General features: G+C 41.7%; 1 protein-coding gene across 11 annotated transcripts in view; it reads left to right on the top strand.

The window, feature by feature from the left end:
• Positions 1-21,121, top strand: part of LOC108267854 (adhesion G protein-coupled receptor L2) — a 143,265-nt gene that overhangs the window by 47,843 nt on the left and 74,301 nt on the right. For 9 of the 11 annotated variants that reach the window (XM_053681549.1, XM_053681552.1, XM_053681550.1 and 6 more), the window contains 3 exons: positions 5,381-5,594; positions 10,692-10,801; positions 17,314-18,114. In XM_053681549.1, the coding sequence (XP_053537524.1) occupies positions 5,381-5,594; positions 10,692-10,801; positions 17,314-18,114 (1,125 nt within the window). Of the gene's footprint in view, positions 1-5,380; positions 5,595-10,691; positions 10,802-15,913; positions 16,111-17,313; positions 18,115-21,121 lie in introns of those variants that run through there. The other 2 variants (XM_047156944.2, XM_053681553.1) reach the window with 2 other exon arrangements.

Below are 21,121 nucleotides of genomic sequence, written 5' to 3'. Positions count from 1 at the left end.
CCCCTCATACCACACGACCGACCCCGCGTCTGATCTAAAGATGCAAGAATTGATGGTTACTAACCAAAAGGAAAGGAAATGTGTTTTTTTAGCTAAAAACTTTTTTTTTGTGTGTGTGTGTGTGTGTGTGTGTGTGTGTTCTCTGTAAGGCAAACGTCTTGGTTTGGCTCAGAAAGTCTCTCCGAGCTTCTGAGACATCTAAGCAGAGTTGCCTTCGACAGTTCCGTGCACTCGTACGGTAGAGCGGATGCAAATAAAACTTACTTCAAAAATCGCAGCGTGACAGTCGAGATTTAGTGAGATGTGTTATCAGAAACAGTGGAGTGTTTTTCGGCGCTCGCGGCTGGCGGATTATGTTGACCCGGAGGTCGGGCTTGATAAACTGACTGCCTGATTCCGAATGGCATCGTAATTAGTTGTCAGAGATGGGTTCCCAGGTTAGTCCAGATACTCCCCTGTCCCTGTTATTGATTTAACTTTGTTTCTAGCCTCTGAGCCCTCGGAGACATGCATCTCGCACGGGGGAGGTTTGCACTCCAGCATCAGGCTTCATCAATTTCTAGGCCTTCTGTTGACAGCTGTTTGCGATCAGACCCCATACGTTTGATGGATGCGACTAGCCTTAGTGCCAAAAGAGATGGAGATGGAGGGAAAGGAGGGGCTCGGTGACGGGTGGTCCCGCACAAAGGCAATATGTTCGGCTTTGTTTTATCTCCTCCGAATTTGAAAACGCCATGAAACACACAGCCTGCCTTCTCTCTGCACAGCGTTAAAGTGTGATAAACCTGTCACACCCCACCATGAAGAACGAGCTTTCGGCTATTCATCAGTCTTGGTGGTGACGCGAGGGAGGGGTCAGGGTTAGTCTAACAGCCCACTGTTCCAGATGTGGATGGATCTCGTTATCCAGAAGCGTGAATCGCTCTGCTAGTTTGCAGTATACCGTACTTTATAGGGGTGAATCATTTATCTCTATCTGTATTTAAACCTGACGTGGCCATGGTCCAAAATGGAATGTTTATTTTTCTTTGTTTTCGGTAGATAATGCCAATGTCACTCGTGTTCATAATCTTTTTCACATAGATATCACATATCGATTTTTTCTTGGTATCCAACCGTGGATTTTTCGAATGAACTTACTCGATTCCATTTCCCAAAATATAAACTAGTAGATGAATTTAAACCACCGTGACTGCAGTTACAAGGAAGAAATGTATAAACACGGTAAATGCATACAAATCTACAAAACCTCCCACTCGCTCTACTTTTACTGTTCGTCCCGTTGGATCTCGGTCGCGATGCACACCTCTAGTCTCAATCGGCTGCTTTGTGAACACTTCTCTTTAGAACATCTGTTTATTCTGAATAACATTTGGATTCGGTTACATCTCTAACACACTGGGAAGGTCCTAGCTTAGTAAATGGAGTTGTCCACGATGGTTAAAGTAACTGCCAACATGAATGCAGGTTTTTGGTAGTCTTCCAGTGGAGTGTCCGTAGAAGAAGGTACAGCAATACACTGTGTTGTTTTCAGCTTTCAAAACCCAACAGTCATTCCAGCACAGTGGAATCCAGACATTTCATGCTTTTTAGGTACTCATGAGGCATTCACCTGTATCAGTACAAAATGGATCCCAAGTGCTCGATGCCTTTCAAAAGGCCGGATACAATGCAAAAAAAGAAAAGAAAAAAGCTCTCATATTTTCGGTATACTACAGTTTCTTTTCCGTATTATGTAAATGAGATGTGATTGGGGCAATTGAGTGCTAACGGGCTCAGCTTACACAGCTTCAGACCAGACTAGAAACACACAGTAAGAAGTGAGAGAGAGGAAGAGTTTGGCAGAAGCACAGCAGAGGAGGTGAGTGCCAGGAGCTGGTGCTCATCAACACTGTAACTAAGGGACAGCTATTATAGTATGGATACACGCGTGTGTGTGTGTGTGTGTGTGTGGTGGTGGTGATGTCAGGCCCACGCTCATAATGGAATGGTGTAAGAGTTAGGGAGCTAAGTGAGCTGGTTACATGGAAGAACTGTAGAATGAATGGTGGAATGAAAAAGAACAGCGCATCGTTGTGTTTTTTTTTTTGTTTGTTTGTTTTTTTATTTATTTATTTTATTTTCCCTTTTTTTTTTTTTCTTTCTGCCAAGGCAACAGGCTGAGAGCAGGCTAATTGGAGAGCATGGAGCAGAAAACACAAATGGCAGCTGCCCCCTTTGGGACCGAGGATTGCCGCTAACGACTGTGATTATTGACAGTTCATTCCATCTCCTTATGCTTTCTGAAGCGAAAATGGAGCCGCTGTACCTTTTTTTCGTCTCTCCACTGCTGGGTTTCATAGCAGACCTGCACTGCACCACATACGGTGCGTACTATCTGAGAAGGAACATTTTGTTTGTTTCCTTTTTGTCCTTTTTCTCCACTTGAAGTAGCCACAGCTTGGCATTTACAAAATAACCCAAACTTTTCGAATCATTTGTTAAAGGGGAACACAATCGAGGCAACCAGTTAATTTTCCCCTAAGCATGGCTGTTTGGCTGCACTCACAGCTGTAGAGCACGGTATATAGATTTTCCCCCTGTGTGGACTCCAGACAGTCCTTCCTTTCGATCGGCACGACTGTAAAATGGATTAAATTACACTTCATGTGGCTAGGATTCATGTTCTCTCTCTTGTTCGCTCGCTTTGACTTTACCTTCTTAGTTTCCTCCCTTTGCCTTTGTATAACTCTTACTCTCTCACATACCTTTATAAAGTAGTGAAGAAGAAAAAAAGCGCGAACAAGTACACTTACTTTGTATGAGAAACCTTGAACACAGGCATGAGGTAGAGACATTTTTGGAGTTGAAAGAGAATAAATGTTGAGCACTTAAAGTGCTGTGAAACGTAAACTGTGCTTCTGAGATACAATGAGGAACTCATGGCATGATGTTCTTGTGATATTGGCTATTTGAATCGGAATAAAACACGACAGAGTGTGATGTCGAGGAGCACGATTGCCTTGCACGTCCAGGGTTGAGGGTTTGATTCCCATCTCCACCCTGTGCATGTGGATTTCCTCCAGGTTTCCTCCCTCAGTCCTAATATATGTGTTGTAGGCTGATTGGCATTTCCAAATGCGTAGTGTGTGAATGGGTGTGTGAGTATGTGTGTGTGTGATTGTGCCCTGTGATGGGTTGGCACGCCATCCGGGGTGTCCCCTGTCTTGTGTCCCGAGTCCCCTGGGATACGCTCCAGGCTCCCCGCGACCCTGTGTAAGATAAGCGGTACAGAAAATATTGATGGATGGATGGATGCGATGTTATAGCAAAACAATTAACAGTGGGGCCTGACATGAAGCAGAGTTAATGTTACCACCCAGAAGTGTATTATTTTTCACTAACAGCATGTCATAAAGGGTTTAATTCCACACATACTACAGCAATTTGCCAACAATTGCATGAGTTGATTATTTAAGAAAAGTCAGATCCTAATTTTGTATCTCTTTATCGTTACATTTAATGTTGCGCCATCGTCCCGTCAGTATCCGTTCCCTCAAATCCTTCTGTCCTGAAGACTTTGCCATGGTGGAAAAATTCCTATTACTATTACAAAGTGCTGACACTGGAGACTCCTTCCATAACTGTTAAATAAACATCTCCTTACAGAAAACCTCACCGATGTAACAAGCATTTGTTTTTCTTTGCAACACGTTTTTATAAACTGTTAATATTATTAAACTTAAACTTGTTATCAGACTAAAAATTATACTTGTGAACGGGCTTTTATTATAGAAACGGTCACATATCAGACCAGGCGCGTTGATATAAACCTTTGATTTGAATGACAGCTGGCACAATTGTCAGAGCTGCTGTTATAGAAAATGAGATTCAGAATTGAGAATTGAGCTGTAAATGAATATAAATAAGTCAGTAGAACTCTTAAGTTTGCGTGTAGCCTCAGTTCGTTCATAACTTTGTCACCGTGTTTTTGGAATCTGAAATTTTTTAGTTCACAGTCACTGTTGTGATCATGGGAGTTTCTTTAACATATCATTTTTAAAATTCTTTTCAAAGGAAATTCATAGAGTGATGCTGAAGGTGTTAATTTAATTGATATGACTGATTCTTTAAAGTTATCATCAAAGTCTTGTCTATGTGTCTGGTCTGTGTCAGGCAACAAAAAAAAAATAAATGCGTGTAGTCTTTCATCTTTTGCAGAAAAAAAACACGCAATTGAGGTTAAGCTCTTTGTCTTTTGCTAATGGAGATCCCCCCCCCCTTTCTTGTCTTTTAACTTACTGAACATCTACTTTCTTTAGGAGTTTTTTTTTTTTTTACCCCCCCCTTCATACTCAGTAAGCATGGCCAAGCATTTCATTTTGTCCAAAATCATAACCAGGACCATAGCATCTCACATTCCTGGCGCGTTACACTATCCTGCTGGGCACTTTGAACGAGGTACTGTTTGTCAAAGTGAAGTAACCATGAAGGGCATCCGCTAATGTCTATTTAATTGTCTTCCCTAACAAAAGCTGTGTGGACAGATTCAGCCGCGCATCACAGGCACCTAGATATCCATTTCAGGCGCAAATTAAGAAACATGTTCATAATGTCGTTGAGGTGAAACAGCTATGAAGTCATTGACATGCAAATGAAAATATACGGTGTGCCGGAGGACAGTTCACTGTATTGAGTTTCCCGCAGTTATCGTTACCAATTTGTTGAGGATAAAACTTAAAATTACCTTTTTATAGCATCAGGTATGTGTCAATGTGCGAGTTCTTTAACCATAGTGATGGAACTAAGTACGGTTCATAAAAACCATGGGGAATAAATGTATATTGTCTTCTAAGGAAATGTATGTAGCTAACATTCATAAAAGCAAGTAGAAATTCTAGCTACAGACTTTTATACACATCATTTTTTCTCTTCCAACATTTTTTATTTCTTTCTAAAAAAAACATGGCCGGTTTTAGATTGTTGTTAGATTGAAGAACTATTTTGGCCATGTCCGAAATCTCAAACTTGACATGAAGCCATAAACGGGCATTTTATTTAGCGAGCAGATTAAGTTAGAGGATAAAGGACCGACTTAAAATGGACGGATGGTCCAATAATGGGCATCAGTGGGATAGATTGGACGTGGAAAGACCTTACAGGCCTTACCGTAGCTGGCATGATGGTCAGTCCAGTATTTGATCGTACAGACTTTTTTTGCAAGCTCATTTTGGGTTTCTTTTAATATTTGGATATTTGGAATATCTCTGCATGTGGCTAATTAGCAAACGAAAGAAGAAGAAAAAATGTCAAATACAATGCAATGTAATTAGCAGTTTCCATCTGCAGAACAGTCGCTGTTCAGTGTTGTTAACCTTTCCATTCCTGGTCTGTTTTCCAGCGTTCAGTCGAGCGGCTCTCCCGTTCGGCCTGGTACGCCGAGAGCTCTCGTGCGAAGGTTACCCCATCGACCTCCGATGCCCGGGGAGCGACGTCATCATGATCGAGACGGCCAACTACGGCCGCACGGACGACAAGATCTGCGACGCCGACCCATTCCAGATGGAAAACATCAACTGCTACCTCCCAGATGCCTACAAAATCATATCTCAGAGGTAAAGGCTGCGTGCCAAGCATCACTCATAATGGAAATGTGGACTCCATTTCCTGCTCTTCAGATTGGTTTCGTAGATAGACCGTTATTATTATTCAGAGGTTCTTTAAGTATGGCGCTTGTTTTCCATTCGCTGGTAGTCGCTATGTTAGTTACTGCTAAGGGGACAGCTGAAAAAACATAAACAAAACCCGAATGTCAGTGGTAAGGCTCAGTCGCGGATCACGAAAGAGTTCCTTTACCAGGTGCACCTGAGAAGTTGTTTTAAGGAATGTCCAAAAAAAAAAAAAAAAAAATGTCAAGATAAGGGAGCTTCAGACGTTTCTGGCAGGCACATGGTCTATTCCAGAGTTGAAAACGATAGCTGTGAAATACTAGAGAGACAGAATGGATGTGCCAAATTAGTTAAACACTTTAGAGCATTGGAAGCCCTTCGGCTGTCACGGTACATAGTGTTGTCCCTAATGTTCAGCATGCCAATGGCTCAAGCCATCTCATAAATGTTATTCATAAGACACACACATAGCCATTTCCTGAGCAGCTCTTTACAGATTGAAAAGCTGGTTTTCTTTGTTCAAATCTCGGCTCTTGCCAGCAGTGGCACAGGCTGTGGCTCTGAGTAATGTTCTCCTCTCAAACCATTTATATTTGTGACACTTGTGCTTGCTCCTGCTCTCTCAGGACGTTCTTGCGTCGGTGCCAGACTACACACACATACACACTCACACACACTTACACACATATATTCATAGTGCTGGGAACGCTGCTGCTGCGGCTGCTGCTGCTAGCTGTGATGGTATATATTTAAAGCGGCCGATATTAACATTTCATAAGGCCCAACCAATGCTGTGCATCTGGCAAAAAAAAAAAAAAAAGCACTGCTAACCCGCAGCGCCTCACACTTAAATCAGATGCAGCCATGTTTGTTAAAAGCAGAGGCATGTGGGGTGAGTGTTTTTTTTTTTTTTTTTTTTTTCCCCGGAGGATATTCAAGGACTTTAAGGGAGGATGTCCTTATAATGCTTTTTAATAGGGGCAGTAAAATTAACAAGAACGTTAGTGAAGTAATGTTGAAAGGAAACTCAAGGACCTGTTGATTTTGTCGGGGGAAAAAAAAAAAAACCCTCTCTTCATATTTAAACATGGCTTTTTTTTTTTTCCGGAATTCGGTAATGAAAGACAAGAATCTTTGGTGTTTAAGTGCTTTAAAAAGTCCTTGCCGTTAATATTCATTCACTGAGGTTGAAAAAAGAAGAGCGAACAAGAGATGAGTTCTCGTCAATGAAGGTTTTCTCGATTTTTATATGAAAAACTCTACCATAATGCTGGGCTCAGAGATTTCCGTCATCCATCTATATATATATATATATATATTGTTCCTTAAGGCTGTTGAGCTGTTACGGGAAGCTCTTGAGAATTGCGTCTGCTCAGTCAGTGTTGTGTCTGAAATAAAGTCTGAACCTGGATTCAACCAAAAACAAAACTGCGATTGAGACAAAAACAACAGTTGTGTTTAATAGTTACTCAAACAAACAATGCCTGGTACTGATTTACATGTTTAAAACAAACCAGCTCTCGCAACACATATAATTCTACTGCTTGACTCAGAGTGTGTGTGTGTGTGTGTGTGTGTGTGTGTGTGTGTGTGTGTGGCCGACATCCCGTTGTCAAGGTTATATCTCTGGCTGCATGATTGCCATTCAGCAGCAATTCATAGCGTACTCGAACACAAAACGTTCGACAATGCATGCTAACTGAAAAATTAGCTCCTCTTCAAGCGTCTCTTCTCGTTTAAGTGCCTTCCTGCCACCCACTCCTGCCTTGTCATCAACGACATAATGGAAAATGAAATCGTTGATGCAAACACATTAATATATTACTTTCTCTTTTTTAAGCTTGTCGTTTCGGAACAGTAGATCCTCTGGCTATAGACGGCCTTTTCCCTGTTGTTTTATCGGAAACGCCACAAATGTCTTACAACTAGCGTGCTGTACGGATTACCATGGCCTTTCAGATATGCTAGATGATGCAAGGAGCGGGCAATTGTTTTTTCTTTAAAGGGCAGAAAATCTGACACGTTGTTAATTAGAGGTTATGTTAAGAACCGAACAGTTGTTTCCAGATACAGTGTTTTGGAGGAAGGTGGTTTAAGTGGCCATACAGGGAGTTTAAAGGCATCTTTATGTGATGAAACTGGCTGGTGTTGCTTGTATAATTAAGACACCGCATGTAGGGTATTGCAATAATATGATGTTGCTACTGGGTGGCATTCGCGCCACGAGGTAGCTCATCTCATTCCCACAAGGTTTCCCAGAGCTCATCTTTACAGACGGCAATTAAAAACGTGTTAGTTGGTTTTGTTGACAAGTCTCACTATCGTTCCTCATTAACCCTTGGAGGAGTAAAATCACACTGTCCTGATGAGGCTGTCACTTAACGCTGAGTTTGATTTATGATTTATTAGGGCGTTCTGGCAGGTTTTCCATGTCAGCAGCGTCCTGCCATCGAATTCTAGTCTTCATTAGAGAATTTGTCAACCTCGGAAAGGTTCGATCCTTGGTAGCGAATCTCATATTTGTGTCTCGTATGTGAAATATTTTCATTTCGTGCAGATACTTTGATATTTGGTTTTGGTTTGAGTAACTCCAAATGCTTTTAAAATTCCCCACCAAAGTCACAAAGCCCCTAATTCCATACTACAGACTCTCAGGTCTTGCAAATTTGAAATAATTGCTTACTGAGGCTGTTTCACCACATTATATTCTATATATTTTTAAGGATTGAGTCATGCGGCAAATAATTTCTTTTCCTTATCACTGCCCCGCAACATGCCCGGGTAAAATAGTTCCAACTGTGAGATAATCTTAGCACTCATGGTTTCCTCATGTTTTTTTTTTCCCCCAACCGAACAGCCCAGTCTAAAATATTCATTAAAGTCCAGACATTATGTGTGTTTTGTATAAATATTTAGAGACTCTTGCTGTTATGGTGAAATACTGAATATGAACCCAATCAGCCAATTATTAAAATTAGTGTCTGGAGTAAATTACAGGATATAGAGTCATAAGTACTGCTCCAAAAATCATTTAAGGAGTTCTTTTTAAACTCCTCCACCCACCCCCCTCCCCCACTCCACCCACACACACACACACACACACACACAAAAAGAAGCAAACTCTTTTAAACCATCTGAAATATTTAGAAGAGTTGATTGCCAAGAGGTCCATTTTGTCATTTTTATGTGGAAGAATGTCTACTGTGTTTGCTTCAATCGTATCATAAATCCCTGTGCATATAGAAAGCATGATTGAAGTTTGGCCAATTTCTTCGTTTATTTACTCAGAAATCCATTCTGGCAAGCGAATAGACACACCCAAGTCTCTCTCTCTCACACACACACACACACACACACACACACACACACACACACACACATACATTTTTCAATCTTTGTGGGGACCTTCCATTGCCTTAATGATTAATTCCAAAATGTAACTTCTGTCTCATTCCATAGTCGAAATGTCCCCAGTAAGATGTAAAAACGTGCCTGCGAGCACGCACACACACACACACACACACACACACACACACACACACACACACACACACACGCGCGCGTACGTTTTTCAATCTTTGTGGGGACCTTCCATTGCCATAATGATTCATTCCAAATGAGACTTCTGTCTAGCTAAATGTCCCCGCAAGGTCAATCTGGTCACATATTCGTCTAAATGTCCCCACTAAGATGTAAAAACATGCCTGCACACACACACACACACACACACACACACACACAAACACTCACACACACACACACACACAAACACGCACACACACACACTGTAAGCTCAGTAAGCAGAGCATGTTTTCAACTATAAAAGTTTCTTTCTAATAAAAGTTGTAAAACCTTAATTTTATGAGGAAATTTGACCCTGTCTTATCATTGTAAGGAGGTTTCAACCCTATTTTGTCCTCATAAGGCTAACACACACACACACACACACACACACACACACACACACACACACACACACACACACACACACACACACACAAGCACTTTAACCTCAGGAAGCAGAAGGTAATATTTTTGCCTCTTCTAGTTTTTCATGTAAAAGCTGTAAAACACTGATTTTGTGAGGACTTCGTGACTATGAGGACACTTGACACTGTCCAATCATCGTGACGGGGTTTCATACCTATTTCGGCCTCATAAAAGGATAAATTCATGTACACACCCACATACGCACACACACACGCCCACACACACCCACACACGCGCTTAATTCATTTTAATTCATGAAGATATCTAACTTCATAGTCAAGGTCACTGCCGAATGTAAAAGTGGGAACTCTCCCAGCAGTCACACACAAATGCACAAATGATTCTTGTTTGAAATACTTAAGGTGATTTATTCCAGTGAGAGCACTAACAGATGAATGCCTGATGAGCCTCTTTCTGGAGACCTGAGGTGAATTTTGAGTTCACGCACTAACACTCGGCCTCATTGTCAATCAACGTCCCTTCACTTAAGCTATTAAAGACTCCCTATGGAGCCACGGTCTTCCTGGCTCCAACCCTAAAAAAAAAAAAAAAAATTTTTTTTTAAAGACTCAAGAACCATTTTGATTTGTTGGTTTCTTTCTTTTCAACACCAGGGGTAAAGGTAGGGGAAACTGTTCTCGTCTTTAATTGAGCTTTTTTAAATAAAACCTACATGACTTTGGTGTTGTTCGCATTGAAATTCCTGCGTTGCATCCGGCTGCTTCTGTTTCAGTTCCAGAGCCGTCAGTAGTCGTGTTAAGTAACTGTTAAAAGGCAGGAGAGAGTGACAACCTCACATAGTCGCATCCTTGATGAATATTTCACAATGTCATTCCTAAAATACGGCTTTGTTTTTCTGCTTTGAAAACGGTTAACTCGTATTCAAACGCCCTTGACTTTATTTCGTTGCTGGAGGAGTGAGTTGCTTTTAACCCTGATCTCATTTTCTCATTATGGAGATAATAATCTTATATATGAAAAGAAAAAAAACAACAACAACCAAAAACGGATAAATACTAACTCTCCGGCTGCTAATCTCGTTCTGTTTTTCAGATGTAACAACCGGACACAGTGTGTCGTTATCACTGGGTCAGACGTCTTTCCAGATCCTTGTCCTGGGACATACAAGTATCTCGAAGTCCAATATGAGTGTGTCCCATATAGTAAGTACTTCTTCACCGTCTTCTGGTCTCATAAGGCAGTTTATTTAGCGTCCAGTATTTTTTCATCTCATACGAATGAACTTTAAAATTGCGAAGTACACAGTATGGAACTCTTCTAACTCTTGGGTTGTTTTCACACTTGTGTGTTTTTTTTTTTTTTTGGTAAATTTGGTGAAGTGTGATCGCTGGTTTCAAAACCCAGGAGCGGGCCAGAGTACCGATCCCTGGTCTTCTTGAAAACAGTGGTCTGCGGTGCGTTTCACATCAGACGTGGAAGCTCTCACTGACGCTACTTCCTGTTTTAGGTTTCATGATGGTGTGGAATGGGTTGTTACGGAGAGCTGAGGAGTCATAACGCCAAAAAAAAATAAAATTGATGAACCTAGTGTGTACCTTTTGATAAACTTACCATGGTTGGATGCACGTTTTCAGAAACGCGGTAGCAATCCTGCGAGTATGAGCCCCACCAACAAACAAGTCCAGAATCAGACTCGAGTATTCATGCCAAGTGTGAAAACGCCCTTAGTATACACCTTCCAATTTTTTTTTTTTTTTTACAAAATAAATGATGTGATTTTTTGCTTTTGCGCAGTAACAACTGAGCAGTAAATAACCTCAATCCCATCTCATGCTTCTTCAGAACATGGCTGAAGGCGTCAGCTTTAAAACAAGCTCCTGAACACTCCAGCTATTTGTACTTTTCCACTACGTGAGACTGCAGTTATTTTGGCAATATCATCGAGTGAAACATTATCGATCTGTGCACTCCTACACAGCAGTGAGAGTGGCCTGTGGAGAAAGATATAAAAATACCTATAAAAAAACCCCAAAAAAACCCACTGCTTAACATCTGGCTTGTAGCATAACAAAATTGGATTAGCTTCAATTTCTGATATGAGCAGGGGGAAAAAACCCTTTTAGATATGATAATATGAAAAGAAAAAAAAAAAAAACTTGCATTGAATTTTATTCATTTCTTTCTTTCTTTTTTCCCCCCCTGAAATCGGTGATCAGAGGTCATGCCAGAGCCCCGTTCTGAGGAATCATACAGTCAGCTGAGACAGTCCATCTGAGGATTCCCTGCTACTCATCCATTAATAACTTGTGTACTATTTCCGATGTGTTGGGAATATGTTGGGAAGCGGCTCTGGAAAAGTCATTAACTAAGCTGCCAGTTACTGTGCACTGATATCTGATCTCTATCTGATATCTGATCTCTACAAATATCGAACTCTGCTTAATGTACTACTATGAAAACGTTCATTTTTGACTCACGTTCAATCGATTTATCTTAGATTTGAATCAATTTGGCGCGAGATTGATTCGGGAGATTTCGCTGTTAAAGCCTGAGCTAATAATTCCAACAGTAGTCCTATAATAGTCCCGTAATAACAAAACAACAACTCGTTAAACTGTCCAAAAATGCTACAAGTGGGTTTGATCAAGCCCTCTTGCTAGAAAATGGTGTTAAAAATACATGATTATTGATAGTCGGGGGAAAAAAAAAAACGTGCACAACTGGGAGCGTAGTTCCTTTTAACACATCTCTGTTAATTAGACTTTGTCTTTTCATTAGTGTTTGCAGCTGAATAGGCCTGGGTTTTGATTTAGAGCAATTCCATTGTCTGCAGCCGTCCCTGTGAAAGTTGTCTGCACTGAAACGAAAAAAAAAAAAAAGAAAAAAAAAAAGCCCCGTGTACGGAGTTGTCTCTTAATCTCTTCTCCAGACATGCTTTTTTTTTTTTTTTTTTTTCTTTTTCCACTTACATTTGGTGTTTAAGTCCTCTAGTTTTTCAGATCAGCCCTGAATTGGAGCACATGCTCTACTGCATTCTGCCAGTGAATAGAGGTTTTAAAAAAAAAAAAAAAAAAAAAAAAAAGCCTTTATTTACAGCTATGGTCATCAGCTATATCTCTAGCTTGATTGATTTTTTTTTTTTCCCGTAGAGCAAGAACATTTTTCCCTTCAGAAACGTCGTTGGGAGAAGAAAAAAAAAAAAAAAAAAAAAGATATGGAACCTGTCAAGGTTTTTTTCACAAGCTGTAATGAGTCCTTTTCTCTTTGGCGCGCGCTAGCTCGAATGCTTCTGAACAGAGCCGGGGCCTGATGTACAAACGACACGTATGCTCAAAACAGGTCCTTGTAAAAAAAAATTAAAATAAAAAAAAGTGTGTATACATCTCCCACGCACACGTCGGGATTTATAGCAAGGAAATATGTGTTTCTTCGCACACTGTTACTGGTGTGTGCAATTTGGCAGTGCAACAGAAGGTAACAATGTTATAGTCCATAAAAACTGGTGTATCGGCGTTGCAGAACGACTGACAATGGACATGTGGACTCTTTTAACGGCTATGAACGGAGCGTCTTTACGGATCGAAGATTTCCTGGCGCCGTCCTGTTGGAATTGGCTTCTGATTCGAAACCAGAGATATTTCACAATCCTTATAAGCCTTCCTTCCTGCGTTCACACCAGCAAGCGACAAAATGACGGTTGATCGTTTATTTTCGATGTAGGTGTACGGCACAGAGCCGCGACTTCTTCCGGATCAGCGCAACAAGCGACATCCGAACTGAGATTTATTTATTTATTTATTTATTTATTTATTTATTTATTTTCAGTTTTATGCAAATTAGGGTCGACACAGAGAGGCGACAAATTCAAACGATTAGCGAGAATGATTACTTGGCCTGCTCCAGTGGTGCACGTGGTACGAGTTGAATTCCAGTTCCCTTTTTCAAAGCTTTTGTTCCTACTTGCAGTTATTTTTCTCATTTACTGTTTGGGGTCACTGAAAAAAAGAAGAAGAAAAAAAACAACAACTTGTAGCTGGTTTTAATTTTATCCTGTCATATGCAACCTCTCATTAAATGTATACAGAGACATTACAAAGAAAAGAAAAAAACTTGGAAAAAAAGTAGCAGACATTAAATACGTTTACATGGACGGCAGTAATCTAATTATGGACCTTATTCTGAATAAGACAATATTGTGATTAAGGTGTTTACATGAGTCGCTTTTAGAATACTCCTGTCATGTTCCCGTTTTACATGTTTTAGAACATAGATCGATTAACAGCACACGTCATTACATCACCGCGCCACGCCCGTCTGACGTCCCTCCAGAATTTCACGTATCGACGTACAGTTGGTCTTCGTTATGGTACCGTATACAGTTTTGGGTGTTTTTATTAAATTTTTTACGACCTCTTCAAGTGCGGTTAATTATTTGTCGTGCTGTACGTGCAAATAGACGACTGCTCGAAGCCGTGGGTCGCGTCCCAAACCGTGTACGTACCGTCAATATAGTATCTGAAATACATTATACAGTAGGCAAGTACGCGGTTTGGGACGCAGCCGTGCTCTCTTGTTTGCCGTCAAACAGTCGAGCGCTGCCGTGTGTGTACGTGTCCTGTCGCAGAATGCGGTGTAAACTCTCACACGACGTTAATAGTGTGATTAAGGTGTGTACGTGTCTGTAACGCACGTCGATAATGCGACTAAAACAGGAATACTCCACACGTCTCAATTCCATTTGTGTTTACTTCGAGTGTGACTTTAGTCAGATTAAGGTCATCAATAATCTCTGTTTACATGCTAGTTTCTTAATCAGAGTATCGTCTTAATCGGGTTAATATCAGATTATCGTTGTCCATGTAAACGTACTGCCTGTTAGTGACTCTGGTGAGTGTACATAGCTAGTACAATTAGCTCGCTTTTGCTAATCTGCCAATGAAGCTACTTCAAAGCCAAGCATGCAACAAGTAAATCGAACTAAAATACATTTTAAACACAAGTGATGTGTACAAATTGTACAGTTGTAAACTAGTACCATTCTTAATCGAAAACTCCAAGAGACATGAGTGGCCGGTTGCTTGCTATTGTGAACGTAGCGTTAAAGATACTGATGACGTTGTAGTCTTTACAACAGGTACTATTCAGCAAGAACTTGCTGACCGTTGCTCTTCATCCCTGAGCCGCATTATGTCAGCCGTATGAGGTGGCTTAATGAGCATGTCACAGGCCAACATCAAAAGGCAATTTGCTGCGATTGCCTCTTTTCCTCAACATAATCAGCGCAATCGTCTGATTGCTGCAATAAAGGCAGCATCCGGGAATGAATTTGCTTTTGTTAACAGAAAACATTAATACTCCATTAATGTGCAAGTGATCTGTGATGCGCTATTGACTCTGACTAATGTAGCCGTGAGATGGCCTTGGTCAACATTCCCTCATTTTATCCAGCAGTAGTGTATACATCTATCTCCTATTCTGAAAAGTTCCTCTTGGTTTTTTTTTTTTTGTTGTTGTTGTTGTTGCTGTAGGCAGTGTTTATACCAGTGTTCCTGCAAAACGGAGGACTGTAGCCCTATTTATATGCATATGAGATCATGAATAATAAAAATAGGTATGTTAAGAACCATTTATTGGTTTTTCAGGGATTAATCCATGGGATATATGACTCCGAACCACTGTTTGTGCTGCTGTAGATTTCCATGTGATTGGAACCCCAATTTTTCGGATAGGAACCTACAGAAAGTTTTCTCCATGACGACCCTGGAAAGTCTCGTCGCTTGTGTAGAATTACTCAAATTTGAGGAGAAATCATCTGCTACGTGCGCTTTGGTTTTTATTCACTGTTCTCACAGATTAATGGTGTAAGTAATTACATGAATTTTTTATTTTTTTTTTGTAATCTTCAAGTACCCTGCAAGTTGAAAAGGCGTCCTTCAAGTCCCTCTAAAAACCATCAAGAACGGCCATATAATCAGTCCTTTCGTTTTCTGGTTCTCGGCTCATTTCTCTGTCTCTGTCTTTCACTCTTGCTTTCCCTAATGATTAACCGCCTTTCTTCGTTAATAGGGACGAACCAATGTAGCAACATCAATAGTGGTTTATAGCAGGGGTTCCCAAATGTTAATTGGTTACAAGGAAATCTAATATCCCTATATCCTATTACAGGTTTTTTTTTTTATTATTATTATTACTAAAAACGCCCCGCAATTGAGACAGTAATAAGAACCGACACGCATTGGCTTTTTTTCTGTAAGATTTTTTTAGACTTTATCTTGATGTCAATTTGGGAACCACTGCACTATAAGAATTGTACTTTAACCGTGACTAGATCTTTGTCCTTGACCACACTGATTTTATGTGTGTATAAATCTTTCTGTCTCTTACGTCCACTGACTCACTCCGTGTAGATGTACTTGTACCTGTAGATCTTCTTTATGACTCATGCTAATCTTTCTCTGCCTTGACACTCTTTCCACTTTTTTCCACCGCGCAATAGAAGTGGAGCAAAAAGGTAAATGGCCGCTCTGGTTCTCGGTCCTCAGCTCCTTGTTGTGTGTTTGTATGGTTCTGAGCCGTCCACCTCCCCCCACCCCCTCCCACCCCTTTCAACCTTGCTCCCGCCTCAACCCCCCCCCCCCCCCTTTATCCCCACATGATAACTAGACCTCGAGATCGCAATGATCTCGGCCTCATTGACTCCAAATGAAATTAGAGTGCTGTTTGGATGAGACGTCCCATCATAATCAACATCTTCACATCACTTTCTTTATAGATATGCTTTGGTCTCGGGGTGTTCAACCTGAAGATCCTGGAGAAACTTATAAGATTGCGCATCACCTTTTTGCCAAATTAATAATTAGCTTATAGCCAAAAAATAAATTCTGGCTTACCTATTTGGCTTATTCCAACCACCTTCCATGACACATTTTCTAATCAGATGGTTGGTGATGGGAGAGAGAGGTCTTTGATTGAATTTATTTTTGTACGTGATATGTTGTACACCATAGAATGCACATACATGGTGCTCTGTCCAAATTTCAGAGATGGATGTTTATCTTCAGCAAGGCCTCTTTCACCCATTATCAGCTCAGTTCCTTCTGTCTTTCTCTTTTGCTGTTTGTCATCCTATCTGTCCCAAGAAGCTTTGGCATTCTGCTCCACTGTCCTATACCTTCCTCGTCCCTCCTATCGCGTGTCATGCGTGTTGTTTGTTCTTTCCTCAGACATGATTCATGTATGTGTGTGTTTTATTTTTAAGGTTTGGCTTTTGCGCCACTGATAGAACCCTATACCCCCAGTTATCTGACGCCATGTCCAGCTGATTTTAAACCTTAGTAATGAATGCCTACTTAGGGAACACGTCCAGAACTGAACTCCATCTCTCTCTCTCGTCTCCTTTCATTTACAGGACATCTTTTGCAGTTCTTTGGCCTTTTTTTCAGTTACACTTGTGTTAAGATGTCTCAGGGAGCAAGGCCATAAGTATCGAAACTTATCAGAGCTGCTCACACTTACTTAACCTGTTGAATCTCCTCTCAACTATGCACCCCACACTGTCAAAAAAACGAGTTTGGGATTTAAAATCTCATGAAATACATGCTTTACACACACATACACACATCTTGCAGTTAAAGAATACTTTAGAAGAAGAGATCGATATGGGGTTATGGAATGTCCGCGTTTCTAATTCTTGCTCTCGTGACTTTCTTTTCAGTTTTCATTTGTCCCGGGACTTTGAAAGCGGTGGGGGAACCGGTTTTTACCTTCGAGGCCGAGCAGCAAGCGGGGGCTTGGTGCAAAGACCCCCTGCAAGCTGGGGACAAGATCTATTTCATGCCATGGACACCATACCGTACAGACACACTAATTGAATACAACTCGCTCGAGGATTTCCGTAACGGCAAGCAGATGACGACATACAAGCTGCCTCACCGAGTGGATGGCACCGGATTCGTGGCCTACGATGGCGCCATCTTCTTCAACAAGGAGCGTACGAGGAACATTGTCAAGTTCGACCTGCGCACACGCATCAAGAGCGGCGAGGCCATTGTGGCCAATGCTAATTACCATGACACTTCACCTTATCGCTGGGGAGGCAAGACTGACATCGATCTGGCTGTTGACGAGCGGGGATTGTGGGTAATCTATGCGACAGAGCAGAACAACGGGCGCATCGTCTTGAGCCAGCTGAACCCATACACGCTGCGGTTCGAGGCCACGTGGGATACGGCGTACGACAAGCGCTCAGCCTCGGACGCCTTCATGGTGTGTGGCGTGTTGCACGTGGTGCGCTCTAGCTATGAGGAGAATGAGAGCGAGGCTAGCAAGAGCCATATCGACTACGTCTACCACACCAAGCTGGGCCGCGGCGAGTACACAGACATTCCCTTCCCCAACAACTATCAGTACATCACTGCTGTGGATTACAACCCTCGAGACAACCAGCTCTATGTGTGGAATCATTTCTACATCCTGCGCTACGAGCTGGAGTTTGGCCTGCCAGATCCTGACGAAGGTAAGAATCATTATCTCGCTTTTGTTTGGAATTGCAGACAGTTTGTTTTTGTGCTGAATATGCTCGAAGTGCGCGATGCAGTAAATGGCTGAGCTTTAATTTTGTATTTTGATGCAAATGTGATACACGGGAAGGTTTTTCAATCCCAGCTCTCTAAACAAAATGACAGCCACTTGCTCAATTCTTGTGCTAGTTTAAATGTTGAGCCTTTAGAAATTCAGGCAAAAGTGCATAAAAGCCCATAACACCAAGTTCCATTGCTGATGCGAGTGAGATTGTCTAAACCAGCAACCCACGAAGCCTGATTAACAGCGAGGAGAGCTGTGAGCTCAACGACTCGCTCATAAAAAGGCTCTGACCTCATCGAGTGTCTAATCTCGAGGCCCTTGGCCCATCTATTATGAACGTGACATGGTTAACCTCCTTCTCCCTGCACTCGTGTGCATCATGATGTGAAATATGCTATTGCTATCTTGTGCAAATGCTCAATGAGCCTAGAGTTGACCCGCTCCCTTCTTGGCGCTTTAAAGATACCCGTGATACCTGTTGCCATGGCCACCTCATCAGAGAATACAATCTGCAGCAGATTTGGACAATTTCCAACATTATTGCAGCAAGTGCAAAGGACAAATGCATAGTGCACTCCCACTAGAGCCCACAAATCACCGCCGGGATGAAGTCGGAGCTGTTGGTGCACGCTGAAGAAGACCTCACATACCGAGGGCTATTTGTTATGTGGGCTCGATTTAAACGATTCCCGTCTTAAGAGCCGAGAGGTGCCAGGTGTGTTACCAGACAGGACTTCTCCATCAGATGGATAATAGGTCTAATTGCCCAACCACTCCTTTGAGTGCAAGTGGGAAACCCTGGCAACTGTTCCCATAGCCGCCCATCCTTCCTAGAGGATATAGGCCAGTGTTTGTCAGAACTGGGTAACATGCAAGAGAAGGTATATGTCATGGCAACTTCCTTTGTGTCAAATTACTGCCCCTTGATGATCCAGGATTTGTTCCGTCCTCATGCCCTGTGTTCCCAGGATAAGCTCCAGATCCTGCCCATGATTCTGAAGATGAGTAATGACGAGCTATATCCATTAGCATGCTAGTCAGAGCTGAAATATCCCTGGGCATCAACAAATCTTCTAGAAAATATCTTCTTTTTTTTTTTGTTTGTAGGCATCAAACAAATGTGAGTATCTGAGGACGAGGTCTGTTAGATTCTTTCCAATGTCCGTCCTTATTGTTGCTCGTAGACACATAGCATCGAATTTTTGTCTCGATGCCACGTAGCGATTATCTGAGGATGATCAACGCAACAAACGACAGACGAATATGCAGAGCAACCGTCTTCCCGTACATGTACGGAACGCTAAATCAAGTGCAATCAGCCTAAAGTTTTGCTGGTTCTAATCTAACGATTGGTCGAATAACGCATACAGGTTTCAGGATTAAAACACGTGAAATTCCCGAGTTGAGGAAAGGTAGAGGTTTAATTCACAGTATTCACATCATCAACAGTGGTACCTTTGAAGTGTTACTATGAAAGGTCAGCAGTAAGGTTTTCCATTTGTAATTCTGGCCTTTAGGCGCGGTATCTTAAGTTGCTGGATATAGTTCCCATATGTTAGCTTCACTCAGCACTGCCACACCGAAGTAAACACTTCCCTTTCACTCGACCTGTCTCGGCCCTGGAGGTGTCTTTTTCAGCTAATTCTCACAGTGTATTCTTCAAAAAAATACTGTAGCAACCTTCTCAGCCACTACTCAGCAGACTATTGTCTTATTCACAACAGTAACTATCTACAAGATGTTGTGTGCTTGTAGAACTAGACATTGTTTGTGATTTTTATTTTTTTTTAAACATACTTTAAAGAGGTCTAGTCTGGAAGCAACCTCTGACAATCTGCAATTAAGTCGATCTAGACACTAGAATTTTAAACGGGCCCACCATGGATGCATGCAAACAGCCTGCCGTCGCTCTGACGCTCGCATGTATGTAAATGTGATTAACAGCAGAATTATCATAATTGCCATCCGCGGGTGATCACAGCAGCGTGACAAAGAACAGTCGAGATTGCTGTGCATTTCCAACGAAGAGCATAAAATATTCAGCTTTTTTTCCCCCCTTCTTGTTGTTGTATCGCTTCCATCTTTAGATGCCTTTTCAAAACTCTAATATCGTTGTCGCGATAAGCTAGCATGCAGAGAGACGCCTGTTTAGTGGAGGCGACACAACTTATGCCTTGGTGTTTGTACAAGTTCTGAAGACGGACTCAAGAGTTGTCGCGTGCTGCCAAAGCGAATAGACATTCCGGCTTTCATGGGAGTTACGGAACAATTACACAGATGGTCAGTAAACGGAGTCGAAACGGAAGTAATTGGCTAGTGTTTACAAGGTCGCCATGCTTTGCGCTTCTTCGACCTACTTAAATATAAATGCTATGGTCTTTTATTTTGCCGCTCTCGGTATAGGGACGTAATAAAATAAAGCGGATGTAATTGTGCTGAGACAGTGCCTTGAAATCGCAAACGTTTAAAGAGTCAATTGATAGTCGCCCATTAAGATCTTTTCAGTTCGCGATTACGTTCCCGGGACCGTGTCAGCGCGCGACGCGCCGGCTGCGTTGTAAAGAAGCGGGGTCTTAGGTTACGCGCGTGTTTTATGTATTTGCATGCATTTATGAATAGCCATTAGGTCGGTCTACGCTAATGTGGACTCCGGTATTGCTGAACGGGGCCGTTGTTATAAATTGCGATTTGCTTTAATGAAATTACCACCGTGGCTGCGCTCAGGGCGGTTTCACAGAAACAGTACTGGATTGATTCTGTAGTTTATATGGTTAGCCTGGGCTGTTAGAGCATTTCTTCCATAAAGTGAACTGTCGGAATAGTGTAACGTGACGCCGTTATGAGGATACAGATACCACTGCGTTGGATTTTCTGGTATTCACAGTAGGCCCTAAATGTTCCTCGGGTTCTTGTAATGCTAAGCATTTCTAAACAGCAGA

Source organism: Ictalurus punctatus, chromosome 7 (assembly GCF_001660625.3).
Source record: "Ictalurus punctatus breed USDA103 chromosome 7, Coco_2.0, whole genome shotgun sequence".
In the NCBI taxonomy this organism is placed as follows: Eukaryota; Metazoa; Chordata; class Actinopteri; order Siluriformes; family Ictaluridae; genus Ictalurus; species Ictalurus punctatus.
Note: the sequence above shows the minus strand (reverse complement) of the source record. Positions and strands in the feature narration are given on the sequence as shown.